Below are 23,732 nucleotides of genomic sequence, written 5' to 3'. Positions count from 1 at the left end.
TCCTTTAGGGTTTAATCCTTTATTAACCCATTAGTGTTGTTAAATACACCTGTATAACATAAAGATACTGAGATTTTGATCATTTGCATATTTAATATTGTACATATTAGTTCTTCATCTCAAGATTGTGGGACTGTGTCCTATGGCCAGAAAGGACCAAAAGACCTGAGCCAAGAAAAACAGGTTACACCACAGTCTAGTCAGGGTGAGTCTTGCCTGATATTCATTCACATTCTTGATATTCATGTAGAGATTAGCTGGCCAATTAGAAATCAGTGAGTTTTGTACAAAATCTGTGCGCTTCAGGAAGACAGGAATAACAAAAATAATGAAAATATTTTTTAACCATAAACCACACAAAGACATTGTATTATGCCAAGTACACACAATAAAGTTGTTTTTTAGCAGTTCACATCTTATGCTTCCGTCTTCCATCCGGTTCGCTTTAAAATCGTCATCTTACAGTTAATGAACCGCAACCACGCGCTTTATTGAAATTACGCTTCTGTCTCAAATCTCGTCTCCTTATAACACAGCTGTCTTATTGTTATTGGCAATGTAATTTAAAATGACAAGGAAATAAAGGAAGACTGTAACTTAATTCATTAAAACCCTGAGTTAACGGGGCTTTCTGAACCGATGGCTGACGAAGCCCATCATTGCTTTACCAGCTGTATTTTTAACTGAGGTAAATATTATACATTTAGCTTCTAGTATTATAATCTAGTATTTAACACAAAGGCTACTCTAACAAAAATAAATATTAACTAATTATACTAAATATTTCAGTAATATGGTTTCAAAATGTAGAAATGTACTTACCTCAGGGAATGAACGAGCAGAAATAGCGGACTCTTGGTACGTGTTGAGGTTCATCTTCGCCAGTCCACCAATAGGAATTTAAAAGATTACTCCACTTCCTGATAATTTAATCAGAAATTAAAAAAAAAATTGTGGAAAACATTCCAGATGTTTCCATTTTTCCCAATTTATTAGACTTTATTGGACCTCAACAGTTCAAAGTTTAAATGCAGTTTAAAATTGTACCTTCAACACAGCTTCAAAGGGCTCTAAACGATCCTAACCACTGCATAAGTTTGTCTTATCTAGCAAAACGATTGACCATTTTGGCAAGAAAAATAAAATATAGGCACTTTTAAACCACAACTTTTCATCTTGCACCAGCCATGTGACACTAACTCACGTATTGCGTAATGACGTCGAAAGGTCATGCGTTACATATGTACAATGCACATTTGCGCACCATTTTAAACAATGAACTGACACAAAGACATTAATTAGTATCATTCAACATACAACAACGTCTAAACAGTCCTCTTTTCCACACTTGTAAACACTGAAGTGGTAGTTTCGCATACATCATGACGCACATGATTGGTACAAGACGAGAAGTTGTGGTTTAAAAGTACGTCTTTTTATTTTTCTTGCCAAAAATGACAATTGTTTTGTTAGATAAGACCCTTATGGCTCATTTGGGATCATTTAGAGCTCTTTGAAGCTGCATTGAAACTGCAATTTTAAACTGTTCCAATAAAGTCTATTAAATGGAACGTTTTTCTTAAAAAAAATAAAAATTTATTCTCGACTGAACAAAGAAAGACATCTACATTTTGGATCACATGAGGGTGAGTAAACTATCAGATTTTTAAAGAAAGTGGAGTAATCCTTTAAGGATGGGGCAACACATAAACGCCACCAGAGGGCATTTTTGTGATTATTTGTTTTTAATGCCCCCTTCGGGCTAAATTATCTGGAAGGTATTTTTGGTCTTTTTTAAATTAAGTAATTAACTGATAAAATAAAAAATTAAATCGCAAAATATTTGAAACTTAAATGCTAAAATAAAAATTAAAACATTAAATTAAATTATTTTCATTTATACCGTGATGAAGCATCATTCTGGCCAAATTGAAAAATAAAATAAAATTGATGATTTGACATTTCATTTTCCATATTATCTTGAGGCAAGACAGCCAATATTAAAATAAAAAGGCAAACTCTTGAAAAGGAATCTGTAAAACATTTTTAAAAGGCTTTTTATTCATGCCTAAGCAATAATAGGGACAAAATTAAAATGTAAAGTTTAGTTTTAATTTTATGTTCTGTTTATTTTTTTGGTTTTCTTTTTCATTTTCGTGTTTTTATTTTCAACTTGTATGCAAATTCAATGTTAATCAGTGGGTGGGGCTTGAAGCAGTGTTGCCAACTCAGCGACTGTCAAAGGTATGATTGACCAGCCTCTTTTAATGTTTGTTCCTCCTTTGAAATGTAAACAATGAACGCGAATCTCATCCACGCGTCAGCTCGTACACTCTTAATGTTGCTCACTGCCCAGCTCCATGCACAGAGACGCCAGACGCACATTTCACCGGGACAGCGACACCCGGCACCCGTTGGCCAGTACAATCGACACAGTAGCCTATCTGTACAGAAGTGAAGCTAAGATTCATCCAAACAGTCGATAAGTTTGGGACATATTTTGCGATTTAATTTTTTTTTACATTTAATTAAAAAAAAAAAATAATACCTTCCATAAAATTAATCATTAACAATGTGAAATGTACAAAATAAAGAAAACATCTTTTGGTTATTCACCAAAAAGGCAAACTATTAGGAAGTGTAAGTTTCATGCTAACATTCAAAGTGCATAAAAAGCTCACAGGAAATAAATCATACACTGACTAGATATTTTTTATATAGATTTATAATTTGTATTTTTTTACCACAGCAGTCACCCTTTTGACACAAAAAGGTTTGTGATTAAGTTGTGTAGGTCTATAATTATTGTGTAATTTTTAGTTTTCACTTCAGTCACAAAACATGAATTAACCATGTTAATGTTTCAAATGTATTTTTATAACATATAATCCTTGTAAAGATAGATCATGTGTACTTGTGTACTTTTTATTCTATTTACTGTAAGGTGATTTTGGTTTGTCTGTTACAGATGTATCCCTAAGCAATAAACAACAACCACAGCAGGCCGAAACCTTGAAGAAAACTACATCACAGACAAAACCTGGTGAACGCAAGAGGTCTGTGTGTGTGTAATTTAGAATAATGCATTCAGTTGTTTGTTTTTTATTCATTTAGTTCACACATTGGCTGATGTAGCATGTGATCCAGAGGACAGTTTTTTGTGTCTGTGATAATTTGATTGAGTTCATCCTCCGAGCTTAATGTTTGTGAGCATGTTTGTGATATGAGGGCTGAACCCTGCATGTGGCTTACCATCCTCAGGTCTGACTCTATAGAGAACATTGTGGCAAATTCATCTTCATCATCCTCATTCACAGACACAGACACACAACCACCTCCCTCACCAAACAGGTATAGCACAGTTACTCTCTTACCAGCTGTCATACTTACAGACCTCCTCTAGAAGTCTCTTCAGAGTTTACATATCCAAACACAACTGAGTCAGTTTTTCTGTTTCCACCCATATATTGTATATTTTATTTAGTTATAATAAAATGACAAAAAATATGGAGCCCCTAAGTGTACATGGAGAAAAAAATCTAAAGTTTAGTTTCATGTGCGCACAGGAAACTTTCATGTGGAGAATTTTTTTTTAAAGTTTAGTTTCTTGTGCTCACGTTAAAGTTTTGCGTGAGCACAAGAAACTAAACTTAAAAAAAAAAAACATTCTGCACATGAAAGTTTCGCATGAGCAAATGAAAGTTTCACGTGAGCACATAAAACGTCTCGGTTACGTATGTAACCCTCGTTCCCTGAAGGAGGGAACGGAGACGTCACGTCGTGACCGACGAATTGGGAACTCGCTTAGAGAGACCAATCTGCTTCGAATACTACTAAAACGCCAATGAACTTGGCATTGAGATATTTGCATAATGCTGGCGCTGCCCCGCCAGGTGCGTATATAAGCCCCAGGTGCAAATATAGAAATCAGCTTCTTTTTCGCTGAGAAAGCCGGAAAGTGTGACCGGCCGATAAACAGCAGGGAGCAGCCCTGTGGCGACGGGACGTGACGTCTCCGTTCCCTCCTTCAGGGAACGAGGGTTACATACGTAACCGAGACGTTCCCTTTCAGTCGGTCACTACGACGTCACGTCGTGACCGACGAATTGGGAATCCCTACCAAAACGCCACTAAGGGCTGACCTCTTCCAGTGTCTGCGTAAAGCCCTCCGGTTCCACTTAAGGATAAGGAGAATTAGGTTTTAAGGCAGAAGGCCGGGCACTAGATGTTCCTTTAACCCCACAGTAGTGCCAGCGACTGGGAAGCGCCCTATCTGAGCGGTATAGGGACGCTGCGGAAGCCACCGCCCCGTTAAGGGCTATTGGTGGGCGAAAGTCAACCGTAGTTGAGGTATAAATGACAGCCGTGGCTGTGTAAGCAAAGCAGTGCTCTGCTGAGGGAAACGTGGGCTAGTAGGATTAACCCCACGGATAAATACTCACAAAGGAACCCGGTGGGACGCAATGTGGATGCCCGAGCCAAACACAGGTTCGCGAGGATACAGCTAGTGAGAGGCTGGCAGCAGATGCTCCGCAACATCAGGCTGCCAAGGCAGCGGAGGAAGGCAAACCAAATTATTACGCATTTTTGCCTCGATGGCCTTCCATACTGAGCTCAGTTTGGAGCAGCAGTCGGAGGTTGCAAGCCGACCTGCGAGCCTGTTCTCTGTGCTTCCCCTAACGAGGAAAGAACACGAGAGGAGACAGGCTCGACACGAACACTGTAAAATCTAGTGAACGTATTAGGTGTCGCCCAACCAGCAGCCTCTGCAGATGTCTGTTAGCGAGGAACCACGAGCGAGTGCCCAAGATGAGGCGACACTTCTAGTAGAGTGAGCTCTCAAATTAAATGGACAAGGAATGCCCTGCAGATTATAAGCAAGGGCGATAGTATCAACTATCCAATGAGACATCCTCTGCTTAGTGACAGCTTTCCCTCTCTGCTGACCACCATAACAAACAAAGAGCTGATCTGAGGTCCTAAGGCTTTGTGTGCGATCCACGTAGATGCGTAACGCTCGTACGGGGCATAATAAAGCCATGGTCGGGTCTGCCGTCTCCGCGGGCAGAGCTTGTAGGCTCACCACTTGATCTCTGAAGGGAGTGGTGGGCACTTTGGGCACGTAGCCTGGTCTGGGTCTCAATGTAACACTCGAGACAGCAGGGCCAAACTGAAGGCACGAATCGTCGATAGAGAATGCATGAAGGTCACCTACCCTCTTAACAGAGGCCAATGCGAGTAGGGTCAGAGTTTTCATTGATAAAAACTTCAGACTCACAGACTGCAAAGGCTCGAATGGGTTTCCCTGCAGGGCTTTCAGCACCATGGACAGGTCCCAAGGAGGAATAGAGGGAGGGCGCGAGGGGTTTAGCCTACGAGCGCCTCTTAAAAACCTAATAACTAAGTCGTGCTGGCCGACTGATCTGCCGTTAATAAGTGAGTGATGAGCAGAAATAGCAGCGATATCAACTTTAATGGTGGAGGGTGACAGCCTACCATCTAACCGGTGTTGAAGGTATGAAAGCACAACATTAATGGGGCATTCTCGAGGGTCCTCGCGTTGCGAAGAGCACCAATCGACGAAAAGGTTCCACTTAAGCGCGTAAGCCCGTCTTGTGGACGGAGCTCGAGCCGCGGCGATGGTGTTAGATATCGCTTGCGATAAATCACCTAAACCTTGTGCGCGCTCAACGGCCATACGTGGAGATCCCACAGGTCGGGGCGCGGGTGCCATAATGTGCCCCCTCCTTGAGAAAGAAGGTCCTTCCTCAGGGGAATCCGCCAGGGAGGGGCTGTCGCGAGGAGCATTAGTTCTGGAAACCAATTCCTGGTCGTCCAGTAAGGAGCGACCAGAAGAAGGCTCTCCTCGTCCTGCCTGACTTTGCACAGCGTCTGTGCGATTAAACTCACTGGTGGAAACGCGTATTTGCGCATCCCCCGCGGCCAGCTGTGTGTCAGCGCATCCACGCCGAGGCTGCCCTCGGTTAGTGAATAAAACAGGCGACAGTGGGTATCGTCTGGCGACGCAAACAGATCTATCTGCGCACGACCGAACTTCTTCCAAATTAGCTGTACCGTCTGGGGGTGGAGTCGCCATTCTCCGGGGCGCGCAGCTCGGGAAAGCGCGTCTGCCGCTGTATTGAGCGAACCCGGAATATGAATGGCACGAAGGGACCTCAGATGCTTCTGACTCCAAAGGAGGAGATGACGGGCGAGATGCGACATGTGACGAGAGCGCAAACCGCCTTGACGGTTGATATACGCAACGGTCGCAGTGTTGTCGGTGCGTACTAGTACATCCTTCCCTCGCAGCTCCGTAGCAAAGCGTACGAGTCCCAGATATACAGCCCACAACTCGCGGCAATTGATATGCCAGTGCAGCTGGGGTGCTGTCCACACCCCCGAAGCTGCAAGCCCGTTGTACGTGGCTTCCCACCCCGTGTTGGATGCATCTGTGTGTACAACAGCATGCCAATAAATCTGTCTCATGGACACCCCTGCTCTCAGAAACGCAGGGTCTAACCACGGGGTGAATGTTAGACGACACGCAGGTGTAATGGTTACACGGTGAATGCCCGGGCGCCACGCTCTCCTCGGGACTCGATCGTGAAGCCAACGCTGAAGCGGTCTCATATGGAGCAGCCCGAGCGGTGTCACGGCCGCGGCTGCTGCCATATTTCCCAGGAGCTTCTGAAATTGTTTCAGAGGGACCGCGTTCTTCCCTCGGAAAGAACCAAGGCAAGTCAGAATTGATTGGACGCGCGCTTCTGTTAAACGTGCTGATAAATCGATCGAGTCCAGTTCCATCCCGAGAAAAGAGATCCTCTGCGTGGGGCAAAGTTTGCTCTTTTCCCAGTTGACCCGAAGACCCAGACGGGCGAGATGCCGAAGCGTTAAGTCTCTGTGCTCGCAAAGCGTCCGTCGAGAATGCGCTATTATAAGCCAATCGTCGAGGTAAGCCAAAATGCGAACACCGCTCTCTCTCAGGGGCTTTAACGCCGCCTCCACTACTTTCGTAAATACACGGGGAGAGAGAGACAGCCCGAACGGTAGTACTTTGTATTGGTATGCCCGCCCCTCGAACGCAAAGCGCAGAAACGGTCTGTGGCGAGGGAGAATGGACACATGAAAGTACGCGTCTTTCAGATCTATTGCTGCAAACCAATCTTGGGGGCGTATTGACTGAAATATCAGTTTCGGCGTTATCATTCTGAAGGATCGTTTTTGGAGAGATCGGTTCAGAACGCGCAAATCCAAGATCGGTCGTAACCCACCGCCCTTCTTTGGAACTATGAAATACGGGCTGTAAAACCCCGAGCTCATCTCGGTTGGAGGGACCGGTTCGATCGCGTCCTTTGCCAGGAGGACATCGAGTTCTGCACGCAGTACATGTGCATCGGGCGCTTTCACTGTAGTGAAACGAATGCCCGAGACTTTGGGTGTGTGCCGGTTGAAGTGTATTTCGGAACCGAGGCGGAGTGTGCGTAATACCCATCGAGACGGACTGGTAAGCTGAAGCCAAGCTTCCAGGGACCGTGCGAGGGGAATTAACGGCACAAACGGAGAGCTCGCGGTGGGGCAGACGAGCGGAACAGGTGAGACTGCCGGTGCGCGCGCCGTAAGAGCGCACGCAACTACAGTGTGTGTGTGTGTTGTGACACTGACCTGAGACCGCTGAGGGTGCTGGTGGTCCGGTCTCCGCAGTGGAGAGCTCGGACTCCTCAGAACCCCCGCTGGCAATGGAGGAGAGGGAGGATGAGCAGATGAATGCCCGCTCACGGCTCTCTCGATCCTCTGAAGACCTGGAGAAGTAATAGGAATGCACTCTTTTTGTGGTTTTGTGGGTGCCGGCTGAGAAGCCGGCGGAACAGAAACAAAACGAAACCAAAGATTTTCCACCCGGCCCTCCTCCGGGGGAAGGAGCGGTGCGTTCACCACCTCCCGAAGAGTGATCCCATCCGAATCCAGGTCGCCCGTCTCAGGGCCGCTTAGATCCCCGTTTGCGACCACGGGGAGGCGGGTGGAGCGGGCGGGGCGGGCTGTCGACGGCTGTTCCCCCTCCGTTGTCTGGATGACTTCCTAGGGGGGGGGGGGCGGAGGCAGCCGCCGCAGGGCGCCCTCGGCGAGGAGCAGACTGGGCAGCCGGTGCTGGTGGACGAGAGGCAGGCCTCTTGCGCCGGGGCATGATCTTAGAGATCGCTTCAGTCTGCTTCTGAGCGGCGGTGAATTGCTGTGCAAAAGACTCCACCGACTCGCCGAATAGGCCAGTCTGTGACACTGGAGCGTCCAGAAACTTGTTCTTGTCCGCTTCCGTCATGTCCGCCAGACACAGCCATAGGTGGCGTTCTTGGACCACGAGTGTAGACATCGCACGACCAATTGCCTGCGCCGTCACCTTCGTAGCGCGGAGAGCCAAATCAGTGGCAGCCCGGAGCTCCGAGAAGACGGGTGAGTCATGTCCTCCCTCATGCAGATCTCGTAAGGCCTTCGCTTGATGGACCTGCAGCAAAGCCATTGCATGCAGAGCCGAAGCCGCCTCTCCACAAGCCTGATGGGCAGCGCCCGTTAAACCGGACGACTGTCTACAAGCCCGAGAGGGAAGGGTTGGGCGGTCCTTCCAGGAGGCAGCGGTGGTCGGACACAGCTGCATCGCGACGCCGCGCTCTACAGGGGGGATCCCCGTATAACCCTTAGCGGCTCCGTTGGTGAGGGAGGTGAGGGGGGAGGGCTGAATCGGCCGTAACCGGGTAGAGTACGGCGACTTTTAAGTCCGTGACAGCTCCTCGTGCACCTCGGGGAAGAAAGGTACTGGTGGAGAGGGCTGTGAAGCCCGGGCAGCTCCGAAGAACCAATCATCCAGGCGGGACGGTTCGGGCTGTGGGGGGTTAACCCACTCCAACCCTACGGTCTCCGCCGCTCGAGAGAGCACAGCCACCATCTCCGGGTCAAACTCCGGCGTCACAACCCGACCAGAGGGAGGAAGAACGTCGGAGTCAGCTTCAGAAAGAGGGGCTCCACCCTCGGGTGTTGCGGTCGAAGCGGTTCCAGAGGGAGGCGCAACGGATTCTACAGCGCTCGTAGAACACGAGGCTGCAGTCTCCATAGGCACCTCAACCGGCTGAGGACGGGAAAGCTGAGAGCCGGAGGACGAATCCCCCGACCGGCTCAACACAATTAAACGCAGATCGTCCTTAGAGAGCTTCGCAGCCGCTCCGTGGCGGCGGTCGGAACTCACCGGACGCGGACGCCGTTCCCGTAGAAACGACAACCGCCTGCGTAAATCCAGAAGGGACATCTCCTCGCAATGAGAACATGCACCCCCAGCAAACGCCGCCTCCGCATGCTCGATGCCCAAGCATGAAAGACAGCGCTCGTGACCGTCCTTTGGACCCATGTACTTGCCGCATCCAAGAACACACGGACGAAAAGCCATCCTGAAAAGGACGCTGATCTCCGGATATACGAGAGAGTGGCTGCCTTTAACAAGGCACAAAGCTCTCCGTATCACTCTTTAGGGAAATTCACTCTTAGATGCTCAGTTGATGATGCGCACAGGGATCAGCAACGCACTCACTAATAACTCAAAACAAAAAAGATGCAGAGTAGTGGAAAACTGCGGCGTCCGCTGTGGTACTGCTTGTCCAACCAACTTCAGCAATCGTTTCCCACCAGAGCAGAGAGTAGCTTCTCAGTAGCAGATACTGCCGGCTTTCGAAACGATAAAAAGCTGATTTCTATATTTGCACCTGGGGCTTATATACGCACCTGGCGGGGCGGCGCCAGCATTATGCAAATATCTCAATGCCAAGTTCATTGGCGTTTTAGTAGTATTCGAAGCAGATTGGTCTCTCTAAGCGAGTTCCCAATTCGTCGGTCACGATGTGACGTCGTAGTGACCGACTGAAAGGGAAATAACTTTAGATTTGTTTTCTCCATGTCCCCTTAGGGGCTCCATATAAATAAGATCAAAACAATGTTATATTTTAGCATCCTCAAAGTACTCACACTTTCCCTAGAATTTGTAAAAATGTTCTCATATCATTTTATCAAGCAGCTTCTTGAGGTTTCACAATGAGATAAGAGATATTTCAAAAATTGATTTGTTGTTTACTTTTGGATGTCACATTGGGTACATGTGTAAATATAAAAAAATAAAGGGTTAAAGGGTAACTCCACTTTCATAAAAAAAATCTGATAATTTACTCATTCAAGATGTTTATGTCTTTCTTTGTTCAGTGAAGAAGAAATTAAGAAAACATTTCAGACTTTTCTCCATTTAATGGACTTTAGTGGACCTTAACAGTTTACAATTTCACTGCAGTTTAAGATTGCAGTTTCATTGTAGCTTCAAAGGGCTCTAAACGATCCCAACCGATGCATAAGGGTTTTATCTAGTGAAACGATCATTACTTTGGCAAAAAACGCCTTGCTTTTAAACCACTGCTGTGCCCAAACCTGCCCTAACTCCCTATCTCCTATATAATGCACTATATTTGGTGTCCGCCATTTTCTAGTAATAGTGTCCAAAAAACCTACGTGAACAAGTTATGTTTATCCCGCCCCTCCATTGTAATTGGAAAGCCGTGTGAGGACTGACACTGATGAGCTCTGAAACTTCAGCTGTGAGCCGGTTGGTTGCTGTGGTAATGTCCCGCCCCTCCTCCACTGGGATTTGATGGCCGTGATAACTGACATTGACAAACGGAGCTTTTCACCCACAGTTGAATCTCTTTCAACTCTCGATGCTCAGCGCAGAGTGCGGAAAACTGCTAGCTGCTGGCGTTTTTGAACAAGCTTCCATTGGAAACAATTAAAAACATGCGCCAGCCGCCGGCGTAAAAGCTTTGATGTGCACACCTCTAGGGGTTTATGACGAATCTCGGCAACAGCTCTCTGACGCATGGTATTTACTAGTGTTGTAGTTCTCGAGACCGGTCTCAAGAACACTTTTTAAAGGTCTCGGTCTCGGAATCGACTGCATTTTTACCATTTGGTATGTTTTTTTTAGCTTTTCCGTTCATGGACTCTCTGTGTCCCCGTAAACCACGTTTATAGCATAATAAACATGTCATTATACACTATTCATGTCCTCGTAAACCACATAGACCAACCCACACACACAGACAAGAAGTGCCTAATCATATGCATATTCCACATTTTATCATAAGTGTTTTAATGCAGTGACTTGCACTGGTCTTGGCCTTGACTTGGTCTCGGCATGTCTTGGTCTTAGTCTTGACTTGGTCTCGACCCTTTAAAGTCTTGGTCTTGTCTTGGTCTCGGCCTGTCTTGGTCTTGGTCATGACTTGGTCTCGGTTTAGGTGGTCTTGACTACAACACTAGTATATACGGTAGTGTCCAAATTTGCTTACTGATTTTCTTTCACTACTTTCCCATATAGTGGACTCAATTGTCATTTGCTATATAAGGAATAGTGAATGAGGGAATGGTTACGAACACAGCACACAACTTCTCGCCTTGCACTAGCCGTGTGATACGTCAGTGTGAGCTTAAGTATTACATAATCAGATCAAAAGTTCACATATGACGTATCCGAAACTACCACATGTTTACAAGTGAGGAGAAAAAGGAGCGTTCAGACTTTGTTGTATGTGGAATGATACTAATTAATTTCTTTTTAAGTCAGTTTATTGTTTAAAATGGTCTACAAGTGGGCATTTTACATATGTAATGCTTGACCTTTATACGTGAAAGTGGAGTATTCCTTTAACATTTGTTCTGGGATCTTACTGTCTGACTCTTTATATTTGTTTAAGTCATTCATTTTTTATTATCTTAAAACTAGTTTTTGGTGATTAAAGAAATTATCATTGAAGGAAATGAATATTGCCAATTATATTTTTCTCCACATAAGTAATTTTAAGTTTTGTTTTGTTTTGTTTTGTTTTGTTTTGTTTTGTTTTGTTTTGTTTTGTTTTGTTTTGTTTTGTTTTGTTTTGTTTTGTTTTGTTTTGTTTTGTTTTGTTTTGTTTTGTTTTGCAGGTCTGTCAGTGGGAAGAAGCTGTGTTCAAGTTGTGGTCACCCACTTGGCAAAGGTGCCGCCATGATTATCGAAACTCTTAGCCTTTACTTCCACATTCAGTGCTTTAAGGTATGTGTGTGTCTACAGAAGAATGACGATTGTAAAATTATCAACCGCATTCTTTGCTGTACAGATTTTAGCTTTCCCTCTGTAAAGGACACATATTATGTCAATTTTTAAAGATGTAATATTAGTCTCAGGTGTGCCTAGAATGTGTCTGTAAAGTATCAGTTCAAAATACCCTACAAATAATTTGTTATAAGATGTCCAAAATTCCACTATTTGGGTAGGAGCAAAAAAGTATGGTTTTCATGTAGCCTTTGTACCTTTAAATGCAAATGAGCTCCTCACTCCCTTACCAACAGCATTTAGAAAAGCTTTTGGGTAAAATTAACCAGTCAGTCAGTGGCTATCAAAAAAATTTTATTGGGGTGTATTGCGTGTTTGTTTAGGTGATTTCAAATGTCAACATTTGCTTTCAGAGATCATGGCCTTTAAGAAAAAAATGCTCTGTTTGCTGTAAAGACAAAAACTGTTCATGCTTTACCAACAAAGAACAATACTGTACTTTTGGAGGGCATAACCTCTTCAATGCCCTATCAGTAACACTATAATACAATAAACTTTTCTAACTAGTAAATGCATTTGCTAACAATGAGCAATATAGTTTTCATGTTAGTTCAGGAATACAACTTTTGATATGAATAATTTATTGGTAAATGCTAAAATGAACATGAAGGTGAATAAATGCTTTAGAAGTACACTCCCTGACAAAGTGTTGTCGCTTATCTATTTTGTAGAAACACCTGCTATTAACCTGACTTTTAATTAATCAATTGGTGTTAGAAATAGCTCATATGAAAAGCTAAAACCCTCCCAAATGATGTTTAATGCACTGAAATGAATTAGTTTCACAATTTTTTTTATCATTTAATCAAGACAGAAAGGTCAAATTTTGGCAAGACAAAAGTTTTGTCGCCTCTACAGAAATTGAACAAATTTACTGCAAATACAAAAATATTTTAGCAAATTAAGTAGTGGTGCTGTGAGATCCCAATTTAATATCTTGTATGACTTCCATGAGCTTGAAGGACTGCATCCATTCGGTTTGGGCAGGATTCATACAATGTATTGATGAAGTCATCAGGAATAGCAAAGAAAGCAGTCTTGCATGCCTCCCAGAGTTCATCAATATTCTTTGGATTCGTCTTCCATGCTTCCTCTTTCATCCTACCCCACATATGCTCAATGATGTTCATGTCTGGTGACTGGGCTGGCCAATCCTGGATCATCTTGATCTTCTTCGACTTGAGGAACTTTGATGTGGAGATGGAAGTATGCGATGGAGCACAATCCTGCTGCAGAATTTGGCCTCTTTTATGGTTGGGAATTTAAGAGGTAGCTAAGATCTCTTGGTATTTTAGACTATTGATGTTGCCTTCCACCTTGTAGATCTCTTGCACACCCTCATACTGGATGTAACCAGACCATGATTTTTCCGCCATCAAACTTCACAGTTTTCTGGGTGACTCTCTGATCCATGCGGGCTCCACTAGTGCTCCTGTAATATTTGAGGCGACTTTGGTGTAATTTAACAGAAGATTCATCTGAAAAATCCATCATTTTAGCAGGATGTGGGCCTTGGCAAATGCCACATGGTTTTTCAATTGTGTTTTGTTTAGTGCTGGCTTCTGGGCACTGATTCAACCATGGAGGCCATTTCGAGACAAAATCCGACAAACGGTCCTCTCGAGCAGTTGTTTTGCGGGGTCTGCCTGACCCGGGCTTGTCAAAATGTCTCCAGTATCTTCAAATCTTTTTTTTATCTTTTGTACTTGATGCTGAGACACATTGAAGGTGTGGATCTGGTCTTCAGCCTCTTGATAATCAAAACTTTAGTCTCAGGGTGAATCTTAGGCATGTTTTGCAGTTGATGTGAAGGTCTAGTGTACTGGGGTTCTTTGTATACACACCTGAGACCTAATTGATCCATTATTAGTCACAGATGAAGCTCATATGACAAGGCGACCAGACTTATGTCTTTGCAAAAATTGACTCAATGGGCTTTACCAAGCTGTGAATATTAGAATACTTTTTGACAGTTTCGTTTTGCACTGAAACATTATTACATAAGCTGTTGGGATTAAAATGAGCCATTTCTTGAAAACAAATCTTGATTAGAAATATATTTTAGCGGCACTTTAGGTCAATTTGTACACAAGCGACAAGACTTTTGTCAGGGAGTGTATTGTTCATTGTTAGTTTATGTTAGATAATGCATTAAATAATTTGTTAACAAATACAACCTTATTGTAAAGTATTACTGTTAGTTTTAAGGACTTTATAAAAGCTGTATTTTATTGGGGTTTTTTTATCTTTTTTAATTTTCTGAGAATGAAGGGATAAAATTTGGGGCAGAAACAGTAGGTTAAAATAATTAAAACCATTGTTTACAGCACGTGTCTTGTTTTCCTATCATATAGATTAGTGTAAAGTTTGTTTAAATGTCTCTGTCTCAGTGTGGTATCTGTAAGGGTCAGTTGGGTGACACCAGCACAGGAACAGATGTGAGGATTAGAAATGGACTCCTGAACTGCCATCAGTGCTACATCCACTCCCGCTGTGAGTCACACAGTATAAATTATCAGAAATGTTTGTATTTCAATTTTGAAATGATAAACAATCAAAAAATACTAACAGCAATGATTCACAATTCATAAAAATGTCTTATTTTGTAATATGTGGTGGTGTTACTCAGTATAAAATTACAACAACCATTGTAATTTTTTCGAAATTGAATTATAGTCAGCAGTTGATTATTATTACAGTGTTGCTCTTCATTTCTCTTGTCTTTCAGCTGCCGGACAGCCCACTACCTTGTGAAATATTTGATTTGGGATCTTAAGAAGTCTACCTATAATACATCTTCATGCCCAATACAAGCACATTTAACTTGAAACCACTGCAAATCCATTGTTCAAGGGTTTTTGTTTTTCTAACACCAAAAGTGAGACTGTAGCAAAACCCATGTTTTTCATTTTTTAGGTTTCCAACATTGTCGCTGACTCTTTGTAAAGTCCATTGTTTATTATCTGGAAATAGTTATAAACAGTACAGTATGCAACACTATGTGGAAGATTTGCGCTATAAATCAAATATAATTTCAGTTTCCTTCAGATTTGTCTGAATGAATCTTTATCCTGATGTTGCAAATGTATTTAATTTAAAAAGTTTTTGACATCGCAAAGTATTTTTTAATACATTTTAATTTGGTGGCTACATAGTAATCCTGCCATTGAGAGTGGATTAAAATGTTTAGATATCTTATAAACATTTATTTTACAGTATTCCTTTAATGGATGAGAAAGGTGTAAATGAGACAAATTTTTGAATTTGTAGTGCCTCAGTGACCCCTGATCATTTCCTATCTAGAAGAAAGTATGTATTTTTACACATGTAAACAAAATTGAGTTGTGCACGTAAAAAATGACAAGTTGTATGGATACAGCTGCTTGAAGTATTTTTCTCTAAACAGATGGCTTAGGAAGTTGTTGCACTGAAATAATGTGCCTTAAGTGTGATGCAATGTCTGTATAAGGGATTCGGAGTGAATGATATTTTAAATCCAAACACTATTTCTGTATTGATCTGATAAAACTAAATATTTTTGGTCATGTAATATAATATGCAGCTGGTTGCCAGTTGCTCTTTGAAATTGTGAACTCTGAGCTTTTAAATCTTTCAGTTTTCCCCTTTTTCACAGCACACTTCACATATGTTTTCTTAACAGTTGTAACATGAAAGGTTTATTTTAAATGTTTGGCCCATTACACTTTTTGCTTAAATCCAAAATTTGGATTGGACAATTGCTAGTCAATTAGTTTTTTATATACAGTATATATAAAGTTTGATCTATTTTCATTTGTTCATTTTGACCATGACAAAGCAATACAGATGTATGGGCTGCCTATCAAACTGGCTTAATTTAACACAGTTTAAACATAATGTCTATGAATGTTTGCTCCTACATTTTAAATACCCGACCAAAAGGCCATGGAGACTTTTGTTGTTATAAACGTGATCATTCTCATCATATTTGCTATGTAATCTTCTGTCATAATCGGTTTATTTAGCCAGTATTTCTGTGCTTCGGGGTGGGTCATGTATTTAATGTTTAATTTGTCATAACTGTAGCTTTACAGAAGGTCGGGGGATTTGCCAGGAAAGTTTTTGTTGTTTAGGAGGGAAAACACTTACCTTGGAAAATATATCCCTTAAATCTAAGGTATATTTATTGTGTTATACGAATATACACTATCCAAGAGATCAATCTGATGTTAACATGGCTGTATGTTTATAAATAAAATGTTAAAAAATAAGTTCATGTTGTGTCACAGGCCTAAAATGTTAAAGAAGAAATATTTTTATGATACATTCAATACTGCTCTGCAAAATATAACAAATGGATGGCTTAAAACAGCTGTATAGTCATTTTGACAAGAAATGTGCATTCAAGGGTAGTATTTGGATCACTTTGCTTTGCTACATAATGTTTTTAAAGGCATTGAGAATGAGCTACGGGCTACTTCCATGATGTTTTAACATCAACTAGTATGATAATAATCTGTTTTTATGTCAACTAATATGATGTTAATGTCACCTGTGATGGGGGACAGAACCCATTTGCAGACATCTCTTAACAAAAGACTTTATTAAATAACAGAAAATACCTTGAGGGAGGCAAACAAAGGCAACAATGTTTCTGTTCAGCCATTTTATATGTTTTAGGGTGTGTTGATTTTAAATGTTTAAATTATTTTTTGATAATTACACTGCATGGTGCTGAAGTGTGTTCACACTCGTTTCATGGAGAGGATGGTAAATAAATAATCGTCTAGTCTGGTTCCTGGATTTCAAACAACTTCTAAGTAAGGCCCAATGTGGTTTTAGGAAAGGTGTATGCAGAAACAGATCACCTTGCCAGTCTTGAAACCTATATCCGTGATGGCCCTGCTGAAAAAAACAATAAAACCATTACAGAAAATTACAATGGTTTCCATTAAAATGCCAATAAGAACCATTAGCTTTTACTATTAAAACCACCACACTGTAGTGTGTTTTGGGCCATATTCCATTAGAACCAAAAGAATTTCTGTGATGGTGTTTTTGGTTATTAAGAAAGAGCATGCTATTTTTTTCGACTTGGACTAAATTTTAGAGGCTGTTTTTATTGGAAGATTTCTTTCGAATATAATTTTTAGAGTCAAGGTAGACAATACTGTGTCCGACCCACATAAACAAGAACTTGGAGTACCGCTGCAAAAAATTTATTTCAAGGAAAAAAATCTTAGTATTTTTGTCTTGTTTTCTGTAAAAATATCTAAAGATTGTTAAATTAAGATGTATTTTCTTGATGAGCAAAACAACCCAAGAAAATTAGTCTAGTTTTTAGACCAAAAATATCAAATTTAAGAGATTTTGTGCATAAAACAAGCAAAAAATATCGGCCAATGGGGTAAACAATTTTTTCTTGAATTTTTCTTGAATTTATTGTTCAAGAAACATTTTCAAGATTTTTTTTCTTGGGTCAGAAAGTCTTTTTTTTGCAGTGTAGGAAGTATTTTAGCAGTAACTCTTTTTAGTATTAAAATTTACAGTATTGCTCAAGTTATTGGTTCTGATGTTCTTTGTAATTTATTTGTAGATGACATCTGCATTTTTATAGAAGCAATTATACACTGTAAAAAATTTGCTGTAATTGTGCAGCTGTTTGCCAGTAACTTACTGTAGAAGAAAAAGACTGAAAATGTGTCATGTTCATTTAACTTTGAACAAACTGTTGCCAGTAAATACCATAAATGTAAAATCTACAGTAAGTTACTGGCAGCTAGTTGCCAGTAATACCCAGTAATACTGTTATTTCTACAGAATTTTTTTACAGTGTATAAACACTGAACGAAAAATCCAACTAAAAATAAATAAAATGCTTTCATGGTCAAAACTATTTATTAAATATTTCATAATTTTCCTGTTTTTTATTATTTCTTCCTTATGTCAACATTTGAAGTGGATCAAAAAAGTTTATCAAAGTTGTCCTAGACAAGAATGGGTATTAGGGATTGGTTTTATGTAAACTTTTTTGAATGGTTTTGATCCACTTCGAATGTTGACTAGTGTATATACACTCACCTAAAGGATTATTAGGAACACCATACTATTACTGTGCTTGACCCCCTTTCACCTTCAGAACTGCCTTCATTCTACGTGGCATTGATTCAACAAGGTGCTGAAAGCATTTTTTAGAAATGTTGGCCCATATTGATAGGATAGCATCTTGCAGTTGATGGAGATTTGTGGGATGCATACAGTATCCAGGGCATTCGAGCTTTGTGACATGTTGCATTATCCTGCTGGAAGTAGCCATCAGAGGATGGGTACATGGTGGTCAAAAGGGATGGACATGGTCAGAAACAATGCTCAGGTAGGCCGTGGCATTTAAACGATGCTCAATTGGCACTAAGGGGCCTAAAGTGTGCCAAGAAAACATCCCCCACATCATTAAACCACCACCACAAGCCTGCACAGTGGTAGCAAGGCATGATGCATCCACGTTCTCATTCTGTTTACGCCAAATTTTGACTCTACCATCTGAATGTCTCAACAGAAATCGAGACTCATCAGACCAGGCAACATTTTTCCAGTCTTCAACGGTCCAATTTTGGTGAGCTCGTGCAAATAGCCTCTTTTTTCTATTTGTAGTGGAGATGAGTGGTACCCGGTGGGGTCTTCTGCTGTTGTAGCTCATCCACCTCAAGGTTGTGTGTGTTGTGGCTTCACAAATGCTTTGCTGCATACCTCAGTTGTAACAAGTGGTTATTTCAGTCAAAGTTGCTCTTCTATCAGCTTGAATCAGTCGTCTCATTCTCCTCTGACCTCTAGCATCAACAAGACATTTTCGCCCACAGGACTGACACATACTGGATGTTTTTCCCTTTTCACACCATTCTTTGTAAACCCTAGAAATGGTTGTGCGGGAAAATCCCAGTAACTGAGCAGATTATGAAATACTCAGACCGGCCTGTCCATGCCACGCTCAAAATTTCCCATTCTGACATCCAGTTTAGAGTTCAGGAGATTGTCTTGACCAGGACCACACCCCTAAATGCATTGAAGCAACTGCCATGTGATTGGTTGATTAATGAGAAATTGAACAGGTGTTCCTATTAATCCTCTATAGGTGAGTGTATAATCTCACCTAAAATAATGTTAAAAGTAGATTTTCTTACCCAGAGACAGAAATATTAAGAAACTGCTTTTGCTTGCGCTATGTACAACCCATTGCATGTACTACCTGGACAATTTACATTTCTCCAAAGAAAAATAATGCATGTGTTTATAAATGTATAATATTTAAATTGATCTAAAATAAATTCTTTATGGTCATTAAATGAATGCCAATGGGATTCAGGACACCAACTCAAATTTCACTTATTTATCCAAGTAACTTTACTCTTATTATATGTACAACATGGAAAATTTAAATATCTCCAAATAAACAAAAACTCATCCATTTATGAATGTATAATATTTTATTTGACCTAAAATGAACAATTCTTGGCCATCCAATGATTGGCTGTAAGTATTTTTTTGAGTGCACCATAAAAGTAAATTTTACATTATACCCCCTTTAACACTTAATGGTTGTGTTTTCCTTTTGAAACTATTCCAGAAAAATATTTTGGTAAGCTTTTTAATCAAACCCTAACCTATCCAAAAACTTTTTTTCATCCCATTTCTTGATTACCGGTAGTCAAATATTCAAGACGATTACAGTAATACTAAAGTTGTCCACTGAGAAACACCAAACTGGGTACAGTAAGTACAAAGTACTTGTTCCTTGTTCAGTTTTTTCCTTCTAAGAGTCAAGGGAGGTTTATGGCTCCATAAAGAACATTTAACATCTGAAGATGAAGGTGAGAAAGAAATGTTTTTTTAAGAACCGACTAAATGTTTCTTTAGGGAAGCAAAAAGACATCAATGCGAATAAACTTTTGTATCACCTTTATTTTTAAGTAATCTTTTGTAATTACAAGAGACATACAAATAAGAGAGCATTTAACATTTTATAAGAAAAGCTAACAGTAATCATGGTCTACAAAGTCATGTTTACAAGTAGGAATAGAGCTATGATGCTTTAATAGACAACAGTTTTTAGACTTCAACAGAAGAACAAATAAATGACATTTGGATTTGTCTGTCAATTGTTTAGATGTTGTGAGTTGTTTCTCTTCTTCTCTGAGAATAAAAACACACAATGACAAACATATTGAATATTAGGAAACTGACTAACATGTTTTAATATTTTAGTTTGTTTGTGTTACTTTATGTGAATCATCAGACTGTTAAAAAAACTCACCAGATCTCCTTTCACAGATGATCAAGAGAAGAATAACAGTAGGTGCTGTCAGTACTGCAAACTCAACAATAAAAATAATCACTGCAGACACAAACAGATAAAGTTTATAAAACAAAATACAAACTCAGTTCATTAAACTATAAATGACTGTAAAGCATTAAAATGAGAAAATGAAAAAACATTAATTAAAGACTTTTCTGACCTCTTAATAATAATCCACTCACAGTCTCACTGTCTGCTGAATCGAAAGATGAAAAGAGTGAAACATAAATACCAAATACTGGTATTAAATCTAGAGGAATATTTATCCAGTAAATAAAGTGTATGAGAAAGTTAAATATGGAGTTTTACCCGAATACTTGACAGTGTATCTGTCTGAGGTCTTAACTTCAGTTCCTTTAATAATCTGACATCTTAACTCTCTGTTGTTGTCTTCATTCAGGAGTGTTGTAGTCAGACTGCTGTTACAGTGTTTTGTTGAAGATGAGATCTGATATCTGGAGTCTGATTGAAGATTAACATCAGACTCATTCACCCAGATCATCTGAAATCTATACTTATGAAGAAAACTCTCACAATCATATCCATCATATAAATATAATTGACAGGAGAGAGTGACAGATCTGCCTGCTTTAATCTCAGTCTGTGTGGATGATAAAGACACTGAAACACAAATTAAAACACAAATCACACAACAGACTTCACTCTTCAATGTAAACGTGAGTTAAAAGAGACGATTGTGCTCTTTTAAATAAAACAATAATAATAATGAACAGAAACACTGACCATGAAGAAAATGTAGATAAACTTGGACATCAGTTGCATCTATTAGTTGACGGCAGGTGTAAAGCCCGTGATCTTCTATTGTGGTTTTATAGATGTTCAGAGAGCAGTAAGACCCCAGACTCACTCTTTTATGATCCATCTGCTTTATTCCTTCATGAAACAGTTCAACTCCATTTGATTTACTGTCTTTATAATGCATCCAGTGTGTTAATGTGCAGTCAGGAGGAGCATCACTGCAGGGCAGAGTAACATTTACTCCATCACTACAGAACACATTGACCACTCCACTGGTACCTGACACAGATTTAGGTTTTCAAAATGGAAATCAGACACATTCTTGATTATTAAACATCTACAAGCGTTACACCTAAATAAGTCTTTACTGTACATACACATGTTAACATACAAAGTAAAAGCATAGGCACTTGCAAATAGGAGCAAAATGAGTTTTGTAAGCACCAGTGACTGCACTCCAGACAAACTAAATCTTAGTGGTGCTCTGAGATCGATCCACTTTAAACTATCATGTATTAAATCATTTTTATATTATTCACGTATCTCTCTAACATAAATCTCTTATACAGTAAATACAGATGTTGTTTTTACCTGTGAGAAGTGAGCAGAAAATGATCAATCCCAGCAGATATATTTGACACTTATCAGCCATTTCGTCTCTGTCTGTCTGTCTATCTTCCTGTTTTTATTATTAGCTCACAACTCTTCCGTAAAACATCATCAGCTCTTCCTGTGGTCGATGCTATTTTGTAACACTACAATACACAGACGTCTTGGGCCATCACATTTTAATGATAACCTAATACTGATATAATCAGGGGCGTAGGAATAAGTTTAACATTGGGGGGACACATATCGGAAACCTGACAGATCCGTTAATAGCTTGAACAGAAATATGTCTTAAATGAACTACAGTGCAAAACATTCACCAACATACTTTATTCAGGCATGAAAATGGGTTAGGGGTGAAAATGGTGAGAAGGATATACCCCTCTAGGGGGGTCTGGGGGCATGCTCCCCCGCAAGAAAATTTTGAAAATTCCATATTTTTAATCCATCAATCTGATGCATTTTGAGATGCATTTTTTGCCATTAATGCCATATTGAAGTCTCCTGAGGTATATATATATATATATATATATATATATATATATATATATATATATATATAAATTAGGGCTGTGAAAATAACGCATTAATTCGATTAATTAATCTGAGAAAAAATAACGCGTTAAAAAAAATAACGCAGATTAATCCATTCCGTATTGAACCTGGATACATTCTAGCCACCATTTGACTGTAAAATAAAGGAGGTAGATGAGAACGCTCTGGCGGTGACTGGATCATTGACTGGAACATTTACTTATAAAGAAACGGCCTGATGGAAGTGATGATAAAAATAAAGTATGCAACGTCTGCAGCAAAGAATTTGCATATCATAGAGTTCGTCCACTCTAAAGTACCACATCATACAAAGAACATGGATTAAAGTTCTCCGTCGTTACACGGATTTCCGTCAATTGCAAAATTATTAAATTAACTTTTCATAAATACGACGTGTATTCAGCTTTTTAAGTGGGATGTGATCAAAGCCTGGAGTGGAGCAAAATCACCTTCCTCTCTCCACTGTAAGCTTTCTGTAATCACTACGCACCGGATCCACTCCGGGTTTTCTGGTTGTAGCCCGTAAGATGAGGTAAAACTTATTTTCAGCTAGCATGGACATACTTATAATGCAGGAAGGCTCCGAAGTTTTGGAGATCGATAAAGGTGTAAAAGACCAATGGAGATTGACTTGGCTTAGCGGAATGATGAAGATGGGGATCAGAAAACCAAATATAGCACAGTATAGGTGTCCTGTATTTTGTGTGTAAACGATTTCTCTCGTACGTGATTACTCGCGTCCCGTTTTTGACTGCTACGTTGATCTAACCAGTGGCTGATAAAACGGGTTTGTTAAACTAGTGAGTACACTTTATGTGGCGCCACAAGAACCAAGAAGCAGATGACATCAAATCCCGTGAGAGCAGTTCAAGAAATCATAACAGAAGACTGCTTCCTAAATGCTCTCGCGGTACTTTGATGTCATCCACCTGTCGGGTTCTTTATTTAAGGTTTATGTTCAATTGCACACAAAAGCCCTGCAATTGATATTGCACTGTTAAACTTTTGGTAAATAATCTTCCTGAAGCACTTTATTTCCTTAGCATATTACTTTAGGTTATTTTTGTTGATTGTTATGGCCATTATTTGAACAGTGAAAATACTGTAATAATAGAGTTTTTGAGCTTCAATGTCACTAATGCTGATTATTCACTGATTCATTTAAAAAGAAATATTTAATACTTTCACAGCAAAAATTATGTAGGCGATTAATTTAGATTAATTAATCACAGAGTATGTAATTAGATTAAAAATTTTAATCGATTCACAGCCCTAATATAAATATAAGGGATTTACAAGAGGAACCCA

The 23,732-nt window shown here is 40.3% G+C and overlaps 2 protein-coding genes across 17 annotated transcripts in view; one reads left to right on the top strand and one right to left on the bottom strand.

Annotated features, from left to right (window-relative positions):
- limch1b (LIM and calponin homology domains 1b) overlaps positions 1 to 16,422 on the top strand; it is a 131,502-nt gene extending 115,080 nt beyond the window's left edge. For 7 of the 15 annotated variants that reach the window (XM_073854026.1, XM_055178568.2, XM_055178564.2 and 4 more), the window contains 7 exons: positions 111 to 205; positions 2,750 to 2,773; positions 2,969 to 3,056; positions 3,262 to 3,351; positions 12,004 to 12,112; positions 14,563 to 14,665; positions 14,901 to 16,422. In XM_073854026.1, coding sequence (XP_073710127.1) covers positions 111 to 205; positions 2,750 to 2,773; positions 2,969 to 3,056; positions 3,262 to 3,351; positions 12,004 to 12,112; positions 14,563 to 14,665; positions 14,901 to 14,926 — 535 coding nt within the window. In that variant the 3' untranslated portion in view covers positions 14,927 to 16,422. Of the gene's footprint in view, positions 1 to 110; positions 206 to 2,749; positions 2,774 to 2,968; positions 3,057 to 3,261; positions 3,352 to 12,003; positions 12,113 to 14,562; positions 14,666 to 14,900 lie in introns of those variants that run through there. The other 8 variants (XM_073854028.1, XM_055178565.2, XM_055178574.2 and 5 more) reach the window with 6 other exon arrangements.
- Positions 16,423 to 20,105: 3,683 nt separating this feature from the next.
- Positions 20,106 to 22,058, bottom strand: LOC129422571 (uncharacterized). 2 transcript variants are annotated; one of them, XM_055178583.2, is made up of 6 exons: positions 21,852 to 22,058; positions 21,246 to 21,539; positions 20,811 to 21,122; positions 20,662 to 20,697; positions 20,460 to 20,540; positions 20,106 to 20,338 (listed from the first exon to the last, which is right to left on the bottom strand). In XM_055178583.2, the coding sequence occupies exons 1-6, from the start codon at positions 21,910 to 21,912 to the stop codon at positions 20,301 to 20,303; spliced, it is 822 nt and encodes a 273-aa protein (XP_055034558.2). In that variant the 5' UTR covers positions 21,913 to 22,058; the 3' UTR covers positions 20,106 to 20,300. The 2 variants fall into 2 exon arrangements, with proteins under 2 accessions (XP_055034558.2, XP_055034559.2); XM_055178584.2 differs by having other exon boundaries at positions 20,662 to 20,694; positions 21,852 to 22,057.
- Between the last annotated feature and the right edge of the window lie 1,674 nt (positions 22,059 to 23,732).

This window comes from Misgurnus anguillicaudatus, chromosome 16 (genome assembly GCF_027580225.2).
Source record: "Misgurnus anguillicaudatus chromosome 16, ASM2758022v2, whole genome shotgun sequence".
NCBI lineage: Eukaryota > Metazoa > Chordata > Actinopteri > Cypriniformes > Cobitidae > Misgurnus > Misgurnus anguillicaudatus.
Note: the sequence above shows the minus strand (reverse complement) of the source record. Positions and strands in the feature narration are given on the sequence as shown.